Below are 25,683 nucleotides of genomic sequence, written 5' to 3'. Positions count from 1 at the left end.
AGCTATGGAAAAGTAGGGAGGTAATGAAGCAGGAAGATTATAAGCAGGGGTTCAGAAATCACATTGCCTGGGTCAAATCTCAGCTCCACCACTTAATAGCTGAGCATCAGTTTCACCTTTTGTAAAACTCGGATAAAGTAGCTTTCTCAAAGGAGTTAAAAATTAAATGAGGTAATCTACAGAAAGCAGTCAGTACAGTGCCTCACACACTGAGACCTAAGTGTTGGCTGCTAGTATGTAAGGGGCAAAAATCAAGAAGGCACATGCTTCTGTGTAAGCTTCTTCCATACCTGTTCAACACCCACCCCGCTGGGAAGCCAGTGAGTGACAAGGGCTGAGGCAGATTCTTGTTCTTCCCTTCGTTTTTCTGCCATTCCACAATGGCCTTTACAGGCTTCGAATAATTTGATTTCCCTATCTGAAGCCTCAGTCAAAGTGTTTATAAGACTTTGAGATAACAGAGTTTAAGGTCCTACATAAAAGTGGAAGAATAAAAGTTTTGTATAATGGCTGGAGCAAGAAGGGAAGCTATCCCCTTCTGCCCAGCCTCTCCTACATTCTTATCACTTAGACGTAAACTATTCTGGAAAGGCTGAGTAAAATCCAGCTGAGGTCACTTTGAACCGATGGTTTCAAAAATTGCTACCACAGTTGGTGGTTCCCTGCAGTTGAATGAAGCAGTAAAAATAATAGGCCATAATTAAAAATTAGCCCCTGAGCTGTTGTTCCTCAGATTGGTTTCTGGTGGGAAAAAATTCTTAGGCAAGCTGGGAAAGGAGGGAGAATTGGGATGACAGTGATACTGTTAGGAGCACACCTATTGTTTCCCTCCATTGCCTGTCCTCCCAACGTTATCCCAAACTAGTTACAAAGCTGTTCTGGAAATTGATAACTTGATCAAGTTTTCATAAAATTACTAGAATCTAATCTCCACAAGGGCAGGGACCATTGTCGATTTTGTTCACTGATGTTTACCAGGGGCCTAGAACAGTACCTGGCACACTGTAGATGTTCAATAAATATTTGTTGAATAAATGAGTTAAATGAAAGAGTAACATGGATTAACTGGAAGTGTTCTAATAAAGATGGGAAGGAATATTACCTCTTATGCAATTACCTTTTAAAATCTGGGAGTTAACAGTACCATTCTACTTCATTAAGCGCATCTCATTTTTCCAAAAATATATTTATTTTAAAAAACAAAAATCAGACAAATTATAATTTATAGAGTCAAATTTTCCAGAGACAAACCAGAGTTTGGATTCTGGCTTAAAGTAAAAGTTAAACATAACTCACAAATAAGTATTCCTCACTGTAAGAGGTAAACATTTTTGCTTGATCAAGGACTCAATTCTCTAAATCTTGTTCAACTGATTTGGTTTCTTGGTTTGTTTGTACTTCTGTCATCACTTTACTCTGTTCCAGGGTTCTGGCATGCAAAATTCATGTCTACCTCTAAAACTCAAAACTTCCAAATTGAGACGAACGATTGTTCGGCTTGGGTTGGGGTTTATAACCAATTCGATCATTAATCATTTGTTCTCGGCTCTTGGGGTCACTGCTAAGCCCAATGGCTCCTTCTCCATCACTTCCTCCCACAACTTCCACATCTTCCTTTTGTTTCTTACGGGTCTGAAAGTATAAAAGTTTTACGATTAAGGCAACATTCTTTCAATTAGCAAACATTTAGCATAGTAGGCATAGGTTAAGAAAGGGCTAGGATCTACAGAAAAATAAGCTGAAATCCTTGGTTTCAAGAGTAAAATTCTAGACCTAGAGATACAGTGATATGACCTCTACCCTCCAGGATGTCACAGTCTAATAGGGAAATAGGTAAACAGACAATTACAGCATAAGGTGATGAGAGCTATGACAGAAGGAAGCCCACAGTGCCAAAGAGACACAAGGAAAATGTGAGGAACTGGGTGTGTGGTGGTGGTGGTGATTCAAAGCAAGAGGCTGCAATTGGAAAGATATATGAGTTAGTCACATAAGCGGGGAGAGAAGAGGGGGAAAAAAGACTGGGAAAACAGTAACCACCAAAATTTATAGCCTGACCAAACCCTTGAGACTTCAAGTAACACTTGAAGGTGTTGTGCTGTCTTACCAAAAGGTCTGAGTTTTGGGGTTTTATTTTGCTTTCAGATAAAGGGTTTGGCTATGAAGTCACAAGCAACTACAGAATTCATAAAGTTTTCATCTCAGTGTGGTTATTTCCAAACAGGAATACTTATTATCCCATACCTACTACTACCTGACTGTAAAGATGATGTTAACGATAACGGTGTTCCCTAAGAGAGTAAGCACGTGTTTGTGTAGAGTTCCTGACTAGAGGAACGCTGAATTACTCTAGTCACTGCAATTGCTGCCATTGTTTACCACTTGCTGCTGAACTGTGAGCGTTTCAATGCCAATGTCAAAGGATTATAGTGAATCAAATAAACTATTGCTTTATATGTGATAAATATCATGACCTTCCTGAGTTAGAAAGTACACTACCAATAAGCAATATTATGAAATTTCTACCCAAACACCTTTGTGAAAACAAGTTCTAAAAGGCAAAGAACTCTATCATTTTTTAAGTTATTGAAACAGAACATCCACATGGGATGAAATCATTTAAAAGGCTTCCCCTGTGAACAACTGCAGACCGTCAGAATCTAGAGTCATAGTAGTATATTCAAACTAATTTCAATAACAGATAAAGTACCAGTTTTCTACTGGTTTCATTTTCGTTCAGGGCAACCCTGTCCCTCCCTCCTAAGTTTCTCTAAACCAGGTCAAACTGACTGGATAACTGTATTTAGTGAAAGGCTGACTCAAAAATGAGCTGATGCTGCTGAGTCATAGTTCAGTATGCTAGTATTTTATGAGGCTCATTACAACTGAAGTTCAAACCATACTTAAAGCTCATCCTTAATTAAAAAAAAAAAAAGTATGACTAGAATCTGTTGGGGTGAGGAAAGGGAAAAAGAAATCAGTTATCAGTCTTGATAAAAGATGAATATACTAACTCCTGCCTTCAAGGGGCTTATGGTCTGTTGAGGGAAAGCAGACACAGGTCATTACAATAGAGGGTGATAATACCTATAAGAGAGGTTCCAAAAAAACTCAGTGCCGTCGATTCCGACTCATAGCGACCCTATAGGACAGAGTAGAACTGCCCCATAGAGTTTCCAAGGAGCGCCTGGCCGACTTGAACTGCCATCCCTTTGGTTAGCAGCCGTAGCACTTAACCACTATGCCACCAGGGTTTCCATAAGAGAGGTTAGCACAGAGAAAAGAGGCCAAACTTAACCCAACTAGGGACAGGGGGCAAGGAAGACTTCTGAAAGGAGCTGAGTTTCAAAGGATGAGTAGGAGTAAGCCTGAGAAGAGGAAAAGGGCATTTTAGGCAAAGGGAAGAGAGTGTGCATAGGCAGGAAGATTACACTTAACTCAGTGTCAAACGATAAAGTGGAGAGATAAGCAAGGACCAAGTTGCAAAGGGCCTCATATGCCACGGTAAGGAATTTGGACTTCATCCGGAAGGCCACTGAAATATTTACAAGTTAATGGACATCTGATACTGTAGAGTGAGGCCACACTTAAATACATATTGAGCTCCTACTATATGCTAGATGCTGGGAACCCAATGGTGAAAAAGACAGACATGATCCCTGCACTCTAGACTCCTTCTATAAATGATCTTATAATAATCAAATAAATAATTGGAAATCCTAATAACTATGAAATAAAAGAATAAGGTGCTTTGAGAGAGCCTAAGGGGATGGAGACAGTATGGGGAAGAATGACATACTAACTTGGACAGGATCAAAAGAGGCCTCTCAATATGAGATGACATTTAAACTGAGAAATGAGGAAACGGGGCTCTCCAGGCAGATACAATAATATGTACAAAAGCCATGAAGGGACAAATAGTTGGAATGCCCAAGAAAATGAAAGAAACCAGTGTGTCTGGGGTATAGAGGGCAAGGCAAAGAGTGGCATGAAGTAAAAATGGAGAAGGCCAGAACATACAAAGATCTGTAGGCCATGGTAAGGAATTCAGACTTAATTCTAAGTGAAGGAAACAATTTGATGAGATTTAAACAGGGGAAATAATATGATCTGAAATATTTTAATGATCACTCTAGCTACCTGATGGATTAGAAAGACAAAAATGGAAGTAGGAGGACCATTTAGGAGGCTACTGAAACTGTACAGGGAGAGATGATGGCTATTTGAGCTAGGGTGGTAACAGTGCAGGTGAAAAGGTCCAAGTACATTCTAGACACATTCTAGAATCAAAGGATTTATGGATAGACTGAATATAAGGGGTAAGGGAAAGAGAGGACTCAAGAATGGCTGCCTGAGCAACTGGATAGGTGATGGTGCCATATACTGAGATGGTGAACGCTGTGAAACTGGTTTGAAAGAGAATTAAGAGATTGTTTTTGAACATGGTAAGTACAGTAGGCTGAATAATGGCCCCTGAAGATCTCAGGTCCCGACCCCTGGAACCTGTAAATGTTATACCTTATATGAGAAAAGGGTCTTTACAGATACGATCAAGTTAAAGATCTTGAGATGGAGAGATTATCCTGGATTATCTGGGTGGTCCTAAATGCAATCACACGTATTCTTATAAGGAGGCAGAGAGATATCACAGACAGAAGAGGAGGCAGTGCGACCACAGATTGATGTGGCCATAAATCAAGGATGCCAGAAGCTGGACAACCAAGGAACATATTTTGCCCTAGAGCTTCCTGAGGGAGCGAGGCCCTTCCAACACCTTGATTCGGGCCAAGTAAAACTGATTTCAGTCTTCTGGCTTCCAGAACTGTGACAGAATAAAATCCTATTCTTTTAAGCTACCAAGTTTGTGGTAATTTGTTGTGGCAGCCATAGGAAACTAACATATTAAGTTTGAGATGCCTGTAAAGCACCCAAATACAAATTTTAAATAAGCTGTTAGTATAAGAGTCTGGAGTTCAGAAGTTAGTTACTGTTTTAAATATTCCCAAGGGTATGAAAGTTGTACCCTTACCTCCAGGTCCTTTCGAATGCTCTCAAACTCCTCAATGTCATCAAGCTTCAGCTCCAGGCGGGTTGGTTTTCGTCGAAGCATAATGAAATCAACACCAAGGGCCAGACCTAGTAAACTATTAGCCGTTAAAAGTAGCGCGAAGGAAGAAAAACTGGAGAGAATGAATCTGGGGTCCTGTTATGGACTGAATTCTGTCCCCCCAAAATACGCATTGTAAACCTTAACCTATATACCTGTGATTATAATCCTACTTGTGAATGGGCTGTTTGTAATGTTAATGAGGCAAGATTAGGGTGTGTTTTCAGTCAATCATTTTTGAGATATAAAGCTACTCTAGAATTCATCCTATGATGCCAGCATAACCCTGATATTAAAACCAGGCAAAGATACTACAAAAAAAGAAAGTTACAGACCAATATCTCTCATGAATATAGACGTGAAAATTCTTAACAAAATTCCAACCAATAGAGTTTAGCATCATATCAAAAAACTAATATACCACACCACCAAGTGGGATTCATACTAGGTATGCAAGAATGGTTGAACATTAGAAAATCAATCAACATAACCCACCACATAAACAAAACGAAAGAAAAGTATCACATGATTATCTCAATAGACACTGAAAATGCATTTGATGAAGTCCAAAACCCATTTGTGATAAAAACTCTTAGCGAAATAGCAAAGAAGGGAAATTCCTCATCATAATAAATGGCACCTATATAATACCAACAGGCAACATCATTCTCAATGGAGAGAGTCTGAAAGCATTCCCTCTAAGAATGGGAACAAGACAAAGATGCCCTTTATCACCACCTTATTTAACACTGTGCTGGAAGTCCTACCTAGAGCAATAAGGCAAGAAAAAGAAATAAAGGGCATCCGCATTAGTAAAGAAGAAGTAAAAACTATCCCAATTCACAGATGATATGATACTACACCCAGGGAACCCAAAGATTCCACAAGAGAACTACTGAACTAACAGATTCAGCAGAGTAGTGAGATACAAGATCAACATAAAAAAATCAGTTGGATTTCTATACACGACAAAGAGAACTTCGAAAAGGAAATCAAGAAAACAATACCATTTATAATCATCCCCCCAGAATAAAATACTTATGAATAAATCTAACTAGGGATGTAAAAGACCTATGCAAAGAAAACTACAAAACACTACTGCAAGAAACCAAAAGACACTAACATAAATGGAAAAACATACTTCCCATGCTCATGGATACGAAGAATCAACATTATGAAAATATCGTATCTACCCAAAGGAATCTACAGATACAATGTGATCCCGATCCAAATACAAACAGCATTCTTTAACAAGATGGGAAAACTAATCACTAACTTTATACAGAAAAGAAAGAGGCCCTGGATAAGTAAAGCATTACTGAAAAAGAAGAACAAAGTTGGAGGCCTACCTGATCTCAGAACCTACTGTACAGCCACAGTAGTCAAACAACCTGGTACTGGTACAATGACAGACACATAGACCAATGGAACAGCATTGAGAACCCAGGTGTAAATCCATCCATCTATAGTCTGGTGATCTTTGACAAAGGTCCAAAGTCCATTAAATGGGAAAAAGACAGTCTGTTTAGCAAATACTGCTGGCAAAACTGGATGTCCATCTGTAAAAAAATGAAACACGGCCCGTATATATACCACAGAGCATACAAAAAAACTAACTGAAAACAGATCAAAGACCTAAATATAAAACTAAAAAGATCATGGAAACAAAAATAGGGACAATGCTAGGGGCCCTAATATATGGCATGAATAGGACACAAATCATAACAGTGCAAAAGCACCAGAAGATGAACTAGATAACTGGGAGCTCCTAAAAATTAAACACTTATGCTCATCAAAAGACTTCATCATCTAGGTCAACTGGCATAACAAAGCTTATCAAGAAAATGTTCTGCATTCCACTTTGGTGAGTGGCATCTGGGGTCTTAAAAGATTGTGAGTGGCCATCTAAGATGCACCAATTGGTCCCAACCTACCTGGAGCAAAGAAGAATGAAGAACACCAAAGATACAAGGAAAATATTAGCCCAAGAGACAAAAAGGGCCACATAAATCAAAGACTCCATCAGCCTGAGACCAGAACTAGATGGTGCCCAGCTACCACCAATGACTGCCCTGACAGGGAACACAAGAGACAGTCCCTGACTGAGCAGGAGAAAAGTGGGATGCAGAACTCAAATTCTAGTAAAAAGACCAGACTTAGTGGTCTGAAACTAGAGGAACCCCCGAAGACATGCCCCCCCCGACTCTCTGTTAACCCATTCTCAAAGCCAACTCTTCAGACAAAGATTAGACTGGGCTATAAGACATAAAACGATACTCGTAAAAACTGTGCTTCTTAGCACAAGTAGACACATGAGACTAAATGGATAGCTCCTGTATGGAGGAGAGATGAGAAGGCACAAAAGGATAGAAACTGGTTGAATGGACATGTGAAACGTGGGGTGGAAAGGCGGAGTGTGCTGTCACATTATAGGGATTGCAACTAGGGTCACATAACACTATGAGTATAAATTTTTGGATGAGAAATTAACTTGAGCTTTCACCTAAAGCACAATAAATAAAAAAATTAAAAGAAAAACAAAAAAACAGGAGCCGAGATGGCAGAATAGACGATTCCAGCGAGCCCTCTTTATAACAAAGACCTGAAAAAACAAGTGAAACAAGTATATATAGGACAAGCTAGGAGCCCTGAGCATCAAAGGCAAGCTTAGAAAATGAACAGAGGGGCAGGAGGAGGAAGAGGAGGTTCAGAAGCAGAGAGGAGTTACCAGACCTGAATCACGGGGAGCCCTCAGACACCACTCCTGGAGCCACGGTGGCGGGCTGGTACTAGCGTTCGGCTGCAGTTTCTTCAGGGAGAAGCAGCCAGCCATGCAGCCTACTCACCCCTTTGGAACCAGAGAAGAACGGCGCTCTTGGCAAAAGCTAAGTACTTGCATATATTTTACTGCACCCCGCCCCCCCACCAAGCCGGCTACAGCGGCTGAATTCCCTGGGCCTGAGACAGGCACTGTTGAGCACCTAGAGCCATCCTCCCAGCCTTGGAGAAGGAAAAAATTTGCAACTGGGGGAAAAGATAATTTGCCAGCTCCACTAACCAGGGGAGCTCAGGACAGAAGTGGCTCCTGTCCAGGCATAAAATGTCTAAGGACTTTGAGCACCTTTCCCTTCTGCATGGACCTGTGTGGGCCTATTTCAGGAGAGTAGGCCCTTGTTGGCAGACTCCAACTGTTTCAGCTATGTGGTGGAGAGGCAGGTGTTTGATGTTTGACATTGCTTTGCCTATTAAACAGGGTTCTCGCGTACCCACATCAGGGGCCTAAGGGCTGGTAGCTTCACTCAGGTCACCCAGCCACCCGCAACAGGGGTCCAAGGATAACTGGTACCTCCCAGTCCTTACAGCCAAAAATATTGGGTGCCCATGGTCCATCTGCAGAACCCACTCACCTGCACGCTCTAGGGAACAGGGATGCGCTTTCCTCAGAGACACTCGGGGGTCAGTTCTCAGCCCCCTGCCTTGTTCAGAGCGTGATCCCCTGCGGCAATCAGATACCGGTAGATACACCAATCACCCCTGCCCCTCTAAGACTGTAGGACAGAGCCTGTACCACACACTTGATGATCAGCTACCTGGACACCTGAGCTGAATTCATACAAGAAAACTGAATGGACTCCTAGACTGATATACCTGATAACAGCTCTAGCCATCTGGGGACAGGATGCCAGAGCTCCAAAGGTGACAATAATCAAGTTAGCTCACTCAAGCAACCCATTTGGGCATATCAAAACAAAACAAAGCAAGAAGCTACAACACCATAAGCAAGCATAAACTAATACAATAACTTCCAGATGGCTCGGAGACAAGAGTCAATATCAAGTCACATAAAGAAACAGACCATGATCACCTCAACAAGCTCTCAAAACAAAGAATCCAGGGATCGTCTAGATGAAAGTGCATTACTGGAATTATCAGAGCCAGAATACAAAAGATTAATATATAGAACCCTTCAAGACATCAGGAAGGAAATGAGGCAATACCCAGAACAAGCCAAGAACACATAGAAAAAGCAATTGAAGAAATTAGAAAGATTATTCAGGAACATAATGAAAAATTTAATAAGCTAGAAAAATCCATAGACAGACAGCAATCAGAAATTCAGAAGATTAACAAAATTACACAAGTAGACAACTTAATAGAAAGTCAGAGGAGCAGAACTGTGCAAGTAGAGGCTAGAATTTCTGAACTTGAAGATAAATCACTTGGCACTAATATATTTGAAGAAAAATCAGATAAAAGAATTAAAAAAAATGAAAAAACCTTAAGAATCATGTGGGACTCTATCGAGAGAAATAACATATGAGTGATTGGAGTACCAGAACAGGGAGGGATAACAGAAAATACAGAGAGAATTGTTGAAGATTTGTTGGCAGAAAACTTCCCTGATATTGTGAAAGACGAGAAGATATCTATCCAATGTGCTCATAGAACTCCACATAAGGTAGATGTTAAAAGAAAGTCATCACGACATATTATAATCAAACTTGCCGAAATCAAAGAGAGAATTTTAAGGGCAGTGAGGGATAAATGAAAAGTCACCTACAAAGGAGAGCCAGTAAGAATAAACTTGGACTACTCGGCAGAAACTATGCAGGCAAGAAGGCAATGGGATGACATATTTAAAAAACTGAAGGGAAAAAATTGCCAGCCAAGAATCATATATCCAGCAAAACTGTCTCTTAAATATGAAGGTGAAATTAGGACATTTCTAGATAAACAGAAGTTTAGGGAATTTGTAGAAACCAAACCAAAACTACAAGAAAAACTAAAGGGAGTTACTTGCTTAGAAAATCAATAATATCAGGTATCAACCCAAGATTAGAACACTGGGCAGAGCAATCAAAAGTCAACCTAGACAGGGAAATCAAAAAAAAAACAAAGCAAGATTAAAAAACCAAACACAAAACAATAAAAAAGACCACCAAAAGAATAAAAACAGAACCTACAGTTTGAGAAAAAATTTTTGGCTGTGACATATCCAACAAGGCCCTCGTCTCTAAAATCTACAAGATACTGCAACACTTCAACAACAAAAAGACAAATAATTCAATTTAAAAATGGGCAAAGGATATGAACAGACATTTCACCAAGGAAGACATTCAAGCAGCTAACAGACACATGAGGAAATGCTCAAAATCATTAGCCATTAGAGAAATGCAAATCAAAACTACACTGAGATACCATCTCACCCCAACATTACTGGCACAAATCAAAAAAGGGAAAATAACAAGTACTGGAAAGGTTGTGGGGAGACTGGAACTCTTATGCAATGCTAGTGGGGATATAAAATGGTACAACCACTATGAAAAACAATACGGCACTTCCTTAAAAGGGCAGAAATAGAAAAACCATACGATCTAGCAATCCCACTCCTAGGAATATATCCTAGAGAAATAAGAGCTCTCACATGAATAGACATAAGCACACCCATGTTCACTGCAGTATTGTTCACAATAGCAAAAAGGTGGAAACGACCTCAGTGCTCATCAACAGATGAATGGATAAACTATGGTACATACACACAATGCAATACTATACAATGATATAGAACTATGAAGACTCTGTGAAACATCTCCCAACATGGATGAATCTGGAGGGCGTTATGATGAGTGAAAATAGTCAGTCGCAAAAGGACAAAAATTGTATGAGACCACTATTATAAAAACTCAAGAAAAGGTTTAAACACAGAAAAAACATTCTTTGATGGTTATGAGGGTAGGGAAGGAGAGAGAGTATAATTTGCTAACTAGATAATATGCAAGAATCATCTTGGGTGAAGGGAAGGACAATACACAACACAGGGAAGTCAGCACAACTGGACTAAACCAAAAGCTAAGAAGTTTCCTGAACACGAACAAACACCTCGGGGGACAGAGTAATAGGGGCGGGGGTCCGGGGACCATGGTTTCAGGGGACATCTAGGTCAACTGGCATAACAAAGTTTATTAAGAAAACATTCAGCATCCCATTCTGGTGAGCGGCATCTGGGGTCTTAAAACCTAGTGAGTGGCCATCTAAGATACATCAATTGGTCCCAACCCACCTGGAGCAAAGGAGAATGAAGAACACCAAAGACACAAGGAGAATACTAGCCCAAGAGTCAAAAAGGGACACAAAAACCAGAGACTCCATCAGCCTAAGACCAGAAGAACTAGATGGTGCCAGCTACCACCAATGACCACCCTGACAGAGAATACAACAGAGTCCCTGACAGAGCACGACAAAACTGGGGTACAGGACTCAACTTCCTAGTAAGAAGACCAGACTTAATGGTCTGATGGAGACTGAAGGGACCCCGGAAGACATGGCCCCTAGACTCTCTGTTAGCCCAGAACTGAAAACATTCTCGAAGTCAACTCTTCAGACAAAGATTAGACTGGACTATAAGACATAAAATGATACTTGCAAAGAAAGTGCCTCTACTTAGCTCAAGTAGATACATGAGACTAAACGGGCAGCTCCTGTCTGGAGGCAAGATGAGAAGGCAAAAAGGGACAGGAGCTGGCTGAATGGACATGTGATATCCAGGGTAGAAAGGAGGGGTGTGCTGTCACATTATAGGGAGAGCAACAGAGTTACATAACAATGTGTGTATTAATTTTTGTATGAGAAGCTAACTTGAACTGTAAACCTTCACTTACAGCACAATTAAAAAAAAAACGTTCTACATCCCACTTTGGTGAGTGACGCCTGGGGTCTTAAAAGATTGCAAGCAACCATCTAAGATACATCAATTGGTCCTAATCCACTTGGAACAAAGGAGAATGAAGAGCTCCAAAGACACAAGGATAATATTAGCACAAGAGACAAAAGGGCCACATAAACTAGAGATTCCATCAGCCTGAGACCAGAAGAACTAGATGGTGCCCTGCTACCACCAATGACCATCCTGATAGGGAACAGAATAGAAAAGTTCCTGACAGAGTGGGAGAAAAGTGTGGAACAGAACTTAAACTCACATAAAAAGGCCAGACTTACTGGTCTGACTAAGACTGGAGGAATCCCTGAAGCCATGGCCCCCAGATACTAAGTTAACCTAGAACTAAAACCATTTCTGAAGACCACCAGTCTTCAGACAAAAGTTAGACTGGACTATAAAACATAAAATAATATTGGTGAAGAGTGTGCTTTTTAGTTCAAGCAGATACACAAGACCATCCAGAGGCAGGATGAGAAGGCAGGAAGGCACAGGAGCTGGTTGGACAGACACAGGGATTCTGAGGTAGAAAGGGGGAGAGTGCTGTTACATTGTAGGGATAGCGACTAGTGTCACATGGCAATATGTATACAAAATTTTGTATGAGAGATTAGCTTGAGCTATAAACTTTTACCTAAAGTACAATAAATAAATAAACTCAAGAAAAGGCTTATACACAAAAAGAAACAATCTTCATGGTTATGAGGTACAGGAGGGGTGGGGAGGGAAAAACACTAACCAGATAGTAAATAAATGGTAACCCTGGTGAATGGTAAGACAGTACACAATACCAGGGAATTCAGTACAACTTGACCAAGGCAGTCGTAGAAGCTTCATAGACACTTTCAAACACCCTGAGTAACTGAGTTATTGGGGCTGAGGGCTGGGGACCATGGTCGAGGGGGTCATCTAGGTCAACTGGCAAAACACAGTTCATAAATAAAATGTTCTACATCTAACTTTGGTGAGTAGCATCTAGTGTCTTAAAAGCTTGTGAGCAGCCATCTAAGATACATCTACTGTCTAAGATACAAGGGAAATAACAGTCCAAAGGACTAAGGGACAACAAGTACCACAGTCACCACCAGCCTGAGTCCAGAGAACTAGACAGTGCCTGACTACGAACACCAATCACTTGGACAGGGATCACAACAGAGGGTCCTGGACAGAGCAGGAGAAAAACGTAGAACAAGATCCAAATTCACAGGGGAAAAAAAAGACCAGACTAGTTGGTATGACTAAGACTAGAAGAACTCTGGAGACTGTGGCCCTCAGACACACTTTTAACTTAGAACTAAAGGCACTCTCAAAATTCACCCTTCAGCCAAAGATTAGACAGGTCTATAAAACAAACAATAACACACATGAGGAATGTACTTCTTAGTTTAATTCTGAATACAAGACCAAATGGGCAACACCTGGCCAAAAGCAATGATGAGAAGGCAGGAAAGGACAGGAAAAATGGACAGATGGAAATGGGGAATTGGGGTGTGGAAGGAAAGAGTGTTGACAAATCTCAGGAACTGCAACCAATGTCACGAAACAATTTGTATATAAATTGTTGAATGAGAAACTAATTTGTTCTGTAAAGTTTCCCCTAATGCACAATAAAAAATAAATAAAAGAGATAAATCAAGCAAGTGAAAGAAGCAGAGTTGAGAGGAAAGAGATGCCAAGCCACATGAAGATCATTCATAAAAAGACACTCAAAACAGATAAGGGCCTTCCTCCAGAGTCAAAAGAAAGAAAACCTCCCCCTAGGGCTGGCATCCTGAATTCTGACTTCTAACCTCCTAAACTGTGAGAAAATAAATTTCTACTTATTAAAATTACCCACTATGGTATTTGTTATAGCAGCAGTAGATAACTAAGGCAGCTACAAACAAGATTTATTTGTAAGCATGCACGCTAAAGTGAATAGTGGTACCAAAAACTAATTTGGATTCACACACAGACTACTAAGTCTTCAGGAGCATGATTATTATATCTTTAGTAAATGATGGAGACCTACAACTCTAATTCCACAGAACTCTTCAAGAACTTAAAATAGAGGTGGAGCCAACACACCACTATAGACAGAAGCACACACCACCCTCCACAGCAAAATGCCGAAAAAGTAAAACAGAGACAAATGTCAGTCCTGGAACCCTAAGCGTCAAATGAAGAGATAAAGAACTCAACCTAGGACCAAATGGAATAAGAAACTGACAGAGAACAGAGAGCGAGGAGAGCTATGAGAAGAGGTCCCCTATCAGCTAACGCAGCACGGATTCGCCATCTTGGACTCTCGTCAGGTATCAGCGGACAGGGAATACAGGAAAGCAGATTCATGGAGCTCCCAGTAGGAAACAGAGCACCCGGTAACCAGCTATATACACATTTTCCCACTCCCCACTTTTCCTCCTCCTGCTCAGCCTCCACCACTTCCCAGTGAGCCAAGTAACTGCAGCCCAGGAGGGGCTGGCTCCCTGCCACATAGATTCACCCTGCCTACACTGCCCGGCTCCTTCAGTGCCATTTCTTTGTTGTTTTTTTCAGCCTGTTTTGGTTTCTACCCTGCCTCTCTCTTCCCTCTCTTTTCTCTCAAACACCTGATGCCATGTATCATCTTTGCTTCTTCTTGACAGCCCGTGAAGCACTACTTGGCTAGGGAACTACTTCCCTGGTCCGTGCTGCCATGTTGGAGGGATGCCTGGGTGCTTTTTCTTTTTTGTTTATTTTCTCTTTCTTTTTTCCTTTTTATTTTTCTTTGTTTCTCGGTTTCTCATCTCTTTCAACTAGCCTTCATTTCCTGTCTCCTGAATACCTGGCACTTTGTGTCATCTCCATCCTACTGGCTGGGCTGTACTGTGCAACCTGGGAGGCACTTTATCTGTCTGCGCAGCCATGCCAGTGGAATCCCTAGGGGCATTTTTTTTTTCTTTTCTTTTTTCCTTTTTGTCTTCTTCATTTCTCAGTTTCTTATCTCTCCACTCCAACGACAGGCTCCCTCAGCACTTTATTTTCTTTTTTGGCTCCATTTCTCTCTCCCCTCTCTCTTCGTTCCCATATCCAGCCTACCTCCACACATCACAACCTCTCCCCGTCTTCTCCCTCCTGCCTATCTACACCGTGTGCTGAACATCGTGCCCGTGAGCAGCACAAGCATGGCTTACCAGAACCTGCCCTGCACTGGCCCCCGGTCCACCTTGTCAGCCCCAGTACCTGCCAAAAACAACCCATCCCAGCCCCTCCCCTTCACCTGGACCTACACTGCTGTACCATAGCTGAGCAACTGGCCCTGCCGATTGGGCAAGGAAGTAAAAAATATTGTGCCCACAGATGAGCAAAGAATGCATGGCCCGCCTCCTTAGGTATAACCAAATAAAACAAAAAAGTAGGACAAAACAAACAAATCTACAATCAATAAACGAAGAAAATAACTACTCAATTTACCAAAAACAGCAGACATATCAAAACATACCAAAAAAACAGGACAAGATGGTTCCAGTAGGCATCCAAAATAAAACACCAGATGACTTTCCAATGGAAGAAAAGGGAATTCAAATCTCTAATATTCAGAGCTGTCTAAGAGTTGAAGCAAAAAGCAGATAAAAATGAGGAAAAAATAGACAAATTCATGTAAAAGGCAGACAAATTCATGAAAAACACAGACAAAAAATGGAAGAATTTAGGAAAATAATACAAGAACAAAATGGCAAAATAATTCACAACTAGAAACAAATTCACTACAAAAACAATTAGAAATCCAAAACATAAATAACAAGATTTCAGAAACGGACAATGACATAGAAAGTCTGAAGAGCAGAAGTGAAACAAGGGAAGATATGATCAGTGAAACTGAAGACAAATACTTGGATACTACTTCTTGAGGAAAAAAAATGAAGAAATTCTGAGAACGATATGGGATATAATCAAAAGCAAAAATTCGTAACTGCTCAGGGTTCCAGAACAAGGGAAGAAAACAGAAAACAAAGAGAGGATCATTGAAGAATTGCAGACAGAAAACCTCCCCAATAGCATTAAAGATGAAAAGCTGACCATTCAAGAAGTTCAACAAACCCCATATAGGATAGACCCCATAAGAAAATCGCCAAAGCATATCATAATCACACTTGCTAAAACCGGAGACAAAGAAAGAATCCTGAGAGTCACCCAAGAAAAATGAAAAGTCACTTACAGAGGGAAAACAATAAGACTAGGCTCTGATTAATCTGGCAGAAACCATGCAGGCAAGAAGGCAATGGGTCGACATATATAAACCTTAAAAGAAAAAAATGGCCAACTAAGAATAATATATCCTGTAACACTCTTATTCAAATATGCTGGTGAAATTAGGACATTTCCAGATAAACAGAAATTAATGAAATACATAAAAACCAAACAACTCTTACATGAATTTTTAAAGGGAGTCCTGTGGTCTGAGAACAAACAACATCAGACCACAGCCTGAATCTAGGACGCATGATCGCCCCACCCAGATACCAACCTAGGTAATGAACACTCAAGGACTTATCAAAACCAAAAGATTTACAACAGGGAACCAGAGAGGTCAATCATAAATGACAACAATTTCAGAATAAAAGAGGGGATAAATGGTGTAGGTATAGAACTTTCTAATAGAGAGGAAGGCAAGGTGATACCGAGTAATAAAAGACTGGTTCAAACCTAAGAAGATAAGAGTAAATTTCAAGGTAACCACAAAGAACGTTAACAAACCTGCTCATCAAGATAAAGAAGAAAAACAAAGTCTCGGTAAAGCCAAAATCTACAGAAACAAAAGAAACGGAAAAAAAAATCCACAAACAAAAGACAGCAAGAGGAACAAAGAAAACATCAACACTACAAAATGACAACAATAAACTCACACCTATCAATAATTACAGTGAACGTAAATGGCCCAAATGCACCCATAAAGAGACAGACAGTGACAGAATGGATAAAACAGGATCCATCAATATGCTGTCTACAAGAGACACACCTTAGAAACAAAGACATAAATTTACTGAAAATCAAACGATGGAAAAAAATGTATCAAGCAAACGACTACCAAAAAAGAGCAGGAGTGGCAGGCAATACTAATCTCAGCTAATATAGACTTTAAAACAAAATCCACCATAAAAGACAAAGAAAGGCACTATAAAATGATTAAAGGGAGGATCCATCATGAAGACAGACCCATAATAAATAGCAACTCACCCAAAGACAGGGCACCAAAATACCTAAAACAAACTCTAACAGCACTGAATAGAGAAACTGACAGTTCAACGATAATATTAGGAAACTTCAACACACCACTCTCAGTAAAGGACAGAACATCTAGAAAGAAACTGAAAAAAGGTACAGAAGATCTAAAGGCCACAACCAGCCAACTTGAACTCATAGGCATATATAGAACGCTCCACCCAACAGCTGCCAAGTACACATTCTTTTACAATGCACTTGGAGCATTCCCCAGAATAGACCACATCTTAGTCCACAGAGCAACCCTCAAAAAAATCCAAAACACTGAGATAATACAAAGTATCTTCTCTGATCACAACACCATCAAAGCAGAAATTAATAACAGGGAGAGTAAGAAAAAAAATGAATTTACATGGAAACTGAATAACAGCCTGCTTAAAAACCACTGGGAAATAAAAGAAATCAAAGATGGAATAAAAAAATTCCAAAATGGAATCAAACAAGAATGAAAACACATCATGCTAAAACCTTTGGGATAGAGCAAAAGCAATGACTAGAAGTCAATTTATAGCAATACATGCACACATCAAAAAGGTGACAAAATCAAAACATTAGCTACACAACTCGAACAAATTGAGAACAGCAAAAGAAGCCCACAACCACCAGAAGAAAGGAAATAATAAACATCAGAGCAGAAATAAATGAAATATAGAATAGAAAAACAATAGAAAGAATCAACAAAACCAAAAGTTGGTTCTTTGAAAAGATCAACAAAATTGACAAACCACCAGCCAAACTGACAAAAAGAAAAACAGGGAAGGATGCAAATAACCCAGATAAGAAATGACATGAGGGACATTTCAACAGACCCAACTGAAATAAAAAGGATAATAACAGAGTATTATGAAAAACTATACTCCAACAAATTTGAAAACCTAGAGGAAATGGACAAATTCCTAGCAACACACTACCTACCCAAACTAACACAAAATGATGCTGAAAATATGAAAATACCCATAACAAGAGAAGAGATTGAACAGGTAATTAAAAAAAAAAATCTCCCCCCCCCCCAAAAAAAAAGCCCTGGCCCAGATGGCTTCACTGGAGAATTCTACCAAACATTCAGAGAAGAGCTTACACCAGTACTACTCAAACTATTTCAGAACACAGAAAAGGAATACTTCTGCACTCATTCTATGAAGCCAGAATAACCCTGATACTAAAACCAGGGAAAGGCACCACTAAAAAGAAAATTACAGACCAATACCTCTCATGAATATAGATGCAAAAATTCTCAACAAAATTCTAGCCAATACAATTCAGCATCATATCAAAAATAATAATACACCATGACCAAATAGGATTCATACCAGGTATGCAAGGATGGTTCAACATTAGACAATCAATCAACGTAATGTACCTCAGAAATAAAAGAATCACATGATCATCTCAATCAACTCAGAAAAGGAATATGACAAAGTTCAACACCATTCCTGATAAAAACTCTCAGTAAAATAGCTATAGAGGGGGGATTCCTCAACATAATAAAGGGTATTTATACAAAACCAATAACCAACATCATTCTTAACAGAGAGGGGCTGAAAACATTCCTAGTGAACAGGAACAAGACAAGGATGCCTTTTATCGCCACTCCTACTTAACACTGTGCTGGAAGTCCCAGGTACAGCAATAAGGCAAGAAATAAAGGGCACCAGATTGGTAGGGAAGAAATAATACTGTCCCTGTTTGCAGATGATATGGTACATAGAAACCCCAAAAGACTCCACTAATAAACTACTAGAACTAATAGAAAGATTCAGCAGAGTAGCAAAATACAGGATGAACATAAAAAAATCAGTTGGATTCCTATACACCAATAAATGACGAAAAGGAAATCAGGAAAACAACACCATTTATAACAGCCCCCCCCCCCAAATAAAATACTTAGGAACAAATGTAACCAGGGATGTGAAAGACCTATACAAAGAAAACTACAAAACACTACTCCAAGAAACCAAAAGAGATCTACATAAATGGAAAAACATACCATGCTCATGGACAGGCAGACTCAACATTATGAAAATGACAATTCTGCCCAAAGCAATCTACAAATACAATGCAATCCTGATTCAAATACCAACAACATTTTTTAAAGAGATGGAAAAACTAATCATTAATTTTATACGGAAAGGGAAGAGGCCCCAGATAAGTAAAGCACTATTGAAGAAGAAGAATGAAGTAGAAAGATTTGCACTACCTGACCTCAGAATCTACTACACAACTACAATAGTCAAAACAGCCTGGCATTGGTACAACGACAGATACATTGACCAATGGAACACAACTGACAACTCAGATGTAAATCCACTCACCTACAGTCACTTGATTTTCCACAAGGGCCCAAAGTTCATCAAATGGGGAAAAGAAAGTCTTCTTAACAAATGGTGCTGGCAAAATTGGACATCTATCTTCAAAAAAATGAAACAGGACCCATATCTCACACCATACACAAAAATTAATCAAAATGGATAAAAGACCCAAATATAAAACCAAAAACTATAAAGGTCATAAAAGAAAAAATAGGATCAATGCTAGAGGCCCTAATACATGGCCTTAACAGGATATAAACCATAACTAACAACACAAGAACTCCAGAAGATAAGCTAGATGACAGTGATCTTCTAAAAATTAAACACTTATGCTCATCAAAAGACTTTACCAAAAGAGTAAAAAGAGAACCTACAAACTGGGAAAAAATTTTGGGATATTACAAATCCAACAAAGGTCTAGTCTCTAAAATCTACAGGAAAATCTAACACCTCTACAACAAAGAGACAAAAAACCCAATTAAAAAATGGGCAGAGGAAATGAACAGACACTTCAACCAAAGAAGACATTCAAACTGCTAACAGACACATGAGAAATGCTTGAGATCACCAGCCATTGGGGAAATGCAAATCAAAACCACAGTGAGATACCATCTCACCCCGGCATTACTGGCACGAATCAACGAAACAGGAAATAACAAATATTGGAGAGGCTGCGGGTAGATTGGAACCCTCTGCTGGTGGGAATGCAAAATGATATGCCGTTTCCTTAGAAAGACAGAAATAGAAATACCATATAATCCAGCAATCCCACTCCTAGGAATATATCCTGGAGAAATACAAGCCATCACACAAATAAACATATGCACACCCATGTTCACTGCAGCATTGTTCACAACAGTAAAAAGATGGAAACAATGTAAGTGCCTATCAACAGATGAATGGATAAACAAACTATGTGACATACACACAATGGAGTACTACGCAACGATAAAAAACAATGATGAATCTGTGAAGCATCTCACAACATGGATGAATCTGCAGGGCATTCTGCTGAGTGAAATAAAGTCAATCACAAAAGGTCAAATACTGTATGAAACCACTAGTATAAAAACTCATAAGAAGGCATACACACAAAAAGAAACAATCTTTGATGGTTGTGAGAGAGGGGAGGGGTGGGGATGGAAAAATACTAAATAGACAATAGACAAGCCGCAACTTTGGTGAAGGGTAAGACAGTACACAAATACTGAGGAAGCCAGTACAACTTATACAAGGCAAGGTCTTGGAAGCTCCACAGATACACCCAAGCTCCCTGAGGGATCGAATTACCAGGCTGGCGGCTGTGACAATCATGGTCTGTGGAACATCTAGCTCAAATGGCATAACATATTTTATAAAGAAATGTTCTATATTCCACTTTGGTGAGTAGTATCTGGTGTCAAAACCCTGTGAGCAGCCATTTAAGATACTCCACTCGTCTCACTCCTTCGGGAGCAAGGAAGAACGAAGAAAACAAAAGACCCAAGGGAAAGATTAGTCCAAAGGTCTAATGGATCACAACTACCACAGCCTCCCTAGTCTTGAGTCCACTGCTGACTGCTCTGACAGGGATCACAATACAGGGTCCCCAACAGAGCTGAAGAAAATTGTTGTTGTTAGGTGCCGTTGAGTCGGTTCCGACTCATAGTGACCCTATGCACAACAGAACAAAACACTGCCCGGTCCTGCGCCATCCTCACAATCGTTGTTATGGTTGAGACCATTGTTGCAGTCACTGCGTGAATCCACCTCATTGAGGGTCTTCCTCTTTTCCGCTGACCCTGTACTTTGCCAAGCATGATGTCCTTCTCCAGAGACTGATCCCTCCTGACAACACGTCCAAAGTATGTAAGACGCAGTCTCATCATCCTTGCTTCTAAGGAGCATTCTGGTTGTACTTCTTCCAAGACAGATTTGTTCGTTCTTCTGGCAGTCCATGGTATATTCAATATTCTTCAACAACACCACAATTCAAAGACGTCAACTCTTCTTTGGTCTTCCTTATTCGTTGTCCAGCTTTCACATGCATATGATGCAATTGAAAATACCATGGCTTGGGTCAGGCGCACCTTAGTTTTCAAGGTGATATCTTTGTTCTTCAACACTTTAAAGAGGTCCTTTGCAGCAGATTTACCCAATGCAATGCGTCTTTTGATTTCTTGACTGCTGCTTCCATGGCTGTTGATTGTGGATCCAAGTAAAATGAAATCTTTGACAACTTCAATCTTTTCTCCGTTTATCGTGATGTTGCTCACTAGTCCAGTTGTGAGGATTTTTGTTTTCTGTATGTTGAGGTACAATCCATACTGAAGGCTGTGGTCTTTGATCTTCATTAGTAAGTGCTTCAAGTCCTCTTCACTTTCAGCAAGCAAGGTTGTCATCTGCATAACGCAGGTTGTTAATGAGTCCTCTAATCCTGATGCTCCGTTCTTCTTCATATAGTCCAGCTTCTCATATTATTTGCTCAGCATACAGATTGAATAGGTACGGTGAAAGAATACAACCCTGCCGCACACCTTTCCTGACTTTAAACCAATCAGTATCCCCTTGTTCTGTCCGAACAACTGCCTCTTGATCTATGGAAAGGTTCCTCCTTATGCACAATTAACTGTTCTGGAATTCCTATTCTTCACAACGTTATCCATAATTTGTTATGATCCACACAGTCGAATGCCTTTGCATGGTCAATAAAACACAGGTAAACATCCTTCCGGTATTCTCTGCTTTCAGCCATGATCCATCTGACATCAGCAATGATATCCCTGGTTCCACGTCCTCTTCTGAAACCAGCCTGAATTTCTGGCAGTTCCCTGTCAATATACTGCTGCAGCCGTTTTTTGAGTGATCTTCAGCAAAATTTTGTGTGTGATATTAATGATAAAAAAAAAAATTTTTTTTTTTTATTAATGATACTGTCCTATAATTTACACATTCGGTTGGATCACCTTTCTTGGGAATAGGCATAAATATGGATCTCTTCCAGTCAGTTGGCCAGGAAGCTGTCTTCCATATTTCTTGGCATATTATGAGTGAGCACCTCCAGCGCTGCATCTGTTTGTTGAAACATCTCAATTGATATTCCATCAATTCCTGGAGCCTTGTTTTTCGCCAATGCCTTCAGAGTAGCTTGGACTTCTTCCTTCAGTACCATCGGTTCCTGATCATACGCTACCTCTTGAAATGGTTGAACATTGACTAATTCTTTTTGGTATAATGACTCTGTGTATTTCTTCCATCTTTTTTTGATGCTTCCTGTGTCGTTTAATATTTTCCCCATGGAATTCTTAACTATTGCAACTCGAGGCTTGAATTTTTTCTTCAGTTCTTTCAGCTTGAGAAACGCTGAGCATGTTCACCCCTTTTGGTTTTTCATCTCCAGCTCTTTGCACATGTTATTATAATACTTTACTTTGTCTTCTCGAGAGGCCCTTTGAAATCTTCTGTTCAGTTCTTTTACTTTATCAATTCTTTCTTTTACTTTAGCTGCTCGATGCTCAAGAGCAAGTATCAGAGTCTCCTCTGACATCCATTTTGGTCTTTTCTTTCTTACTTTAAAGTGTTAAAAAGCGAAGATGTTACTTTGAGAACTAAGGTGCACGTGACTCAAGCCATCGTATTTTCAACCTCCTTATATGCATGCAAAAGGTGGACTATGAATAAGGAAGACCAAAGAAAAATGGGTGCCTTTGAATTATGGTGTTGGTGAAGAATATTGGACTGCCAGAACAATGAACAAATCTGTCTTGGAAGAAGTACAGCCAGAAAGCTCCTTAGAAGTGAGGATGGTGAAACTTCATCTCACGTACTTTGGACATGCTATCATGAGGGGCCAGTCCCTGGAGAAGGACATCATGCTTGGTAAAGTAGAGGGTCAGCAAGAGAGTAAGACCCTCAATAAGATGGACTGCCACAGTGGTTGCAACAATGGGCTCAAGCACAGCAACGATTGTGAGGATGGCAGAGGAGCAGGCAGCGTTTCGTTTTGCTGTACAAAGGGTCGCTATGAGTCGGACACGACTCAACGGCACCGAACAAGAAGTGGGAGAGTGGACATGCCATTAAGTTTAATCCACTAGACATGAGAATTGTCAGAGATTTCAGATCACTCCAGAACACTGAAGTTTGCTACATTTCATGAAAACTCCCTCTAACTCACCAGTTCACAGGATTATCCTCAGAGTCTGAATGGATAAGTCATTTATTCAGTGAACGCTTCTTGTGTTTCAGCTACAGAGTTAAAGGACACAGTCTGTGGGGAAACAGTCAAGGAAACAGAAAATTACGACACAGAATAACAAGAACTCTGATGAGGGTAATACAATGGCATCACAGAGGCACCTAAACCCAGTTGAACGTGGGGTGGGCAGGAATGTCAGGAGGGCTTCCTAGTGAAGAGGACGTCTTAGTTCAGTTCTGAAGGACAAGCAGAGAAAGGGGACTAAAGGCATTCCAGGCAGATAGGAGTTTGCAGAGGCTCAAGAGAGTACTACACAGTCTAAGAACCCAAGGTAATACTTGTGTTAACAAAAAGAACAAATATTTTTTGAGGAGAAAACAAAACTGCACAACTGAGTTTAACATCTGTTGATGGCATTATCTTTACATTCTCCACAGCATCCAGTAGAATGTATTTTTATCAAGTAGTCAGTAAATACTTGTTGAATAAAATGAGAGATCTAATAGAGAACGTGAGATGAACTTTTTTTGAGTACTGTTCTAAGATTTTCCTCTCCTTTCTTTACATTCTTAGTTTAATATTCACAGAAACCCTGTGAAGCTGACAAAATTATCCCCATTTTTCAGATAAAGAAGTTGAAGCAAGCTGTTAAATTTTGGCTAATAATGTGGGCCATCTATAATCACACATACATCACAGGATGAGGATTAAATGAGAATAGTGTAAATGAATGCCCTTTATAAGTATGTGCAGACATAAATTTTTATTTGTAACTAGGGACTGTGAAGTATGCAAATGAAGGTATGTTTCCTCTTCCCATGAAGCTTGGGACTGATATTACCAACATAAAACTCTGGCACATTACATTTCAAACTGCTTTGCACTAAATCAGATAGACTCTTCTACCAGATTCCAATGTAAACAAGTGGTAGAAGAAGCCAAATTTCCAAAGAAAGCATGAGGCGGAAGGAAGGGTAAATACTTAAGAGAAAAAAGTGCTATAAGTTTTCTTAGCTTTTCTGCAAACTGAAAAGCTCGACACTAGGAAGTTGTGCAGAGTAATGGTTTAAAAGTGCTGGGGCTCCCACTCTGCCACTGACGGTGAACAATTAGTATCAGCTCTCACTAGACCTTAGTTTCCTCCCCTGTATCTGTACTCTGTGGTAACGACTGAATGACATAAGGCAGATCAACCTCCTGGCACATAATTTGGCATTTAGGAAACGCCAATGCTAGAGGGCAAAAGGAAAGGTTGGCGGTTGGTGTATGCCTAGAGCTGCCTCAGAAGAAAGGCCTGGTGATCTACTTCCGAAAAATCAGCCACTGAAAACCCTATGGAGCACAGCTCTACTGTAACACACTTGGGGTCACCACATGTCAGTATGTTTCCACAGCATCTGGTTTTTGGTTTCATTATTATCGTAATTTTCCTCAGTAGAGGGGAGCCTCCATCCAGCTCCGCTAACACCAGTATTTTGAGGCTCCCTCATTCACCCTGTGAGTGCAAAAACCTTGTTTTGTATAATCTCTGATGCCCCAGCACGCAGCAGGGCACAGGGCTGTGCCGAGAGTTGCCTGTGTATACCTTACCTGTCCCTTTCATACCCATCACCTCACTCTGAATCTGAAAGAAAGACCGGTGGAGAGCTAACAACCAAATCAGGCCATGGCTCCTCCGCCCAGTATTTTATTTTGGCGCTAACGGGCTCTTCGAGCTTAATCTCCAGCCGCTGCCCAAATCCTCCAGAAATTCACAACTCAGAGGGAGTCCTTAGGAGGGCTTCCGGACAGCAGGCAACAACCCTCGTCCAGAGCCAGGGAAGCACTCAGGGGTTCAGGGCGATGGTTTCCACGGCAACAAGGTCCCCCGCTCCAGGACGACATAAAGTCTCCCGTAGGCCCAGGAGGGACTGCAGGCCCCGGAAGCCATCAATTAGCTCCAAGGTTCAGCCCGGAGTCGCGCCACTGCATACACATACCTCCTTTCAAGCCTGCTCAGCTCAGCCCCTTCCCGGAACCTTAGCGCCCATCACCAATCTACCGCTAAAACGAGTGGACTACACTTCCCAGACTTCTCTGAGACTCTCTCTGCAGACTCTTGTCTCCCGCGTGGTTTACTCGTAAGCTGCAC

The 25,683-nt window shown here is 40.4% G+C and overlaps 1 protein-coding gene across 2 annotated transcripts; it reads right to left on the bottom strand.

The window, feature by feature from the left end:
* Positions 1 to 1,098: 1,098 nt before the first annotated feature.
* CDC26 (cell division cycle 26) lies at positions 1,099 to 25,675 on the bottom strand. Of its 2 annotated transcripts, none has more exons than XM_003407797.4 (4): positions 25,532 to 25,675; positions 23,532 to 23,624; positions 5,030 to 5,136; positions 1,099 to 1,632 (listed from the first exon to the last, which is right to left on the bottom strand). In XM_003407797.4, the coding sequence occupies exons 3-4, from the start codon at positions 5,108 to 5,110 to the stop codon at positions 1,456 to 1,458; spliced, it is 258 nt and encodes an 85-aa protein (XP_003407845.1). In that variant the 5' UTR covers positions 5,111 to 5,136; positions 23,532 to 23,624; positions 25,532 to 25,675; the 3' UTR covers positions 1,099 to 1,455. The 2 variants fall into 2 exon arrangements, with proteins under 2 accessions (XP_003407845.1, XP_010586026.1); XM_010587724.3 differs by having other exon boundaries at positions 5,030 to 5,144; positions 25,532 to 25,673.
* Positions 25,676 to 25,683: the final 8 nt, after the last annotated feature.

Source organism: Loxodonta africana, chromosome 9, assembly GCF_030014295.1.
Source record: "Loxodonta africana isolate mLoxAfr1 chromosome 9, mLoxAfr1.hap2, whole genome shotgun sequence".
In the NCBI taxonomy this organism is placed as follows: domain Eukaryota; kingdom Metazoa; phylum Chordata; class Mammalia; order Proboscidea; family Elephantidae; genus Loxodonta; species Loxodonta africana.
Note: the sequence above shows the minus strand (reverse complement) of the source record. Positions and strands in the feature narration are given on the sequence as shown.

Coding starts and splice junctions, on each gene's coding strand:
- CDC26 (XM_003407797.4), bottom strand. CDS start 5,110: ATGCTTCGACGAAAACCAACCCGCCTGGAGCTGAAGCTTGATGACATT. Junction 1,633..5,029: donor GCATTCGAAAGGACCTGGAG/GTAAGGGTACAA, acceptor TTATACTTTCAG/ACCCGTAAGAAACAAAAGGA.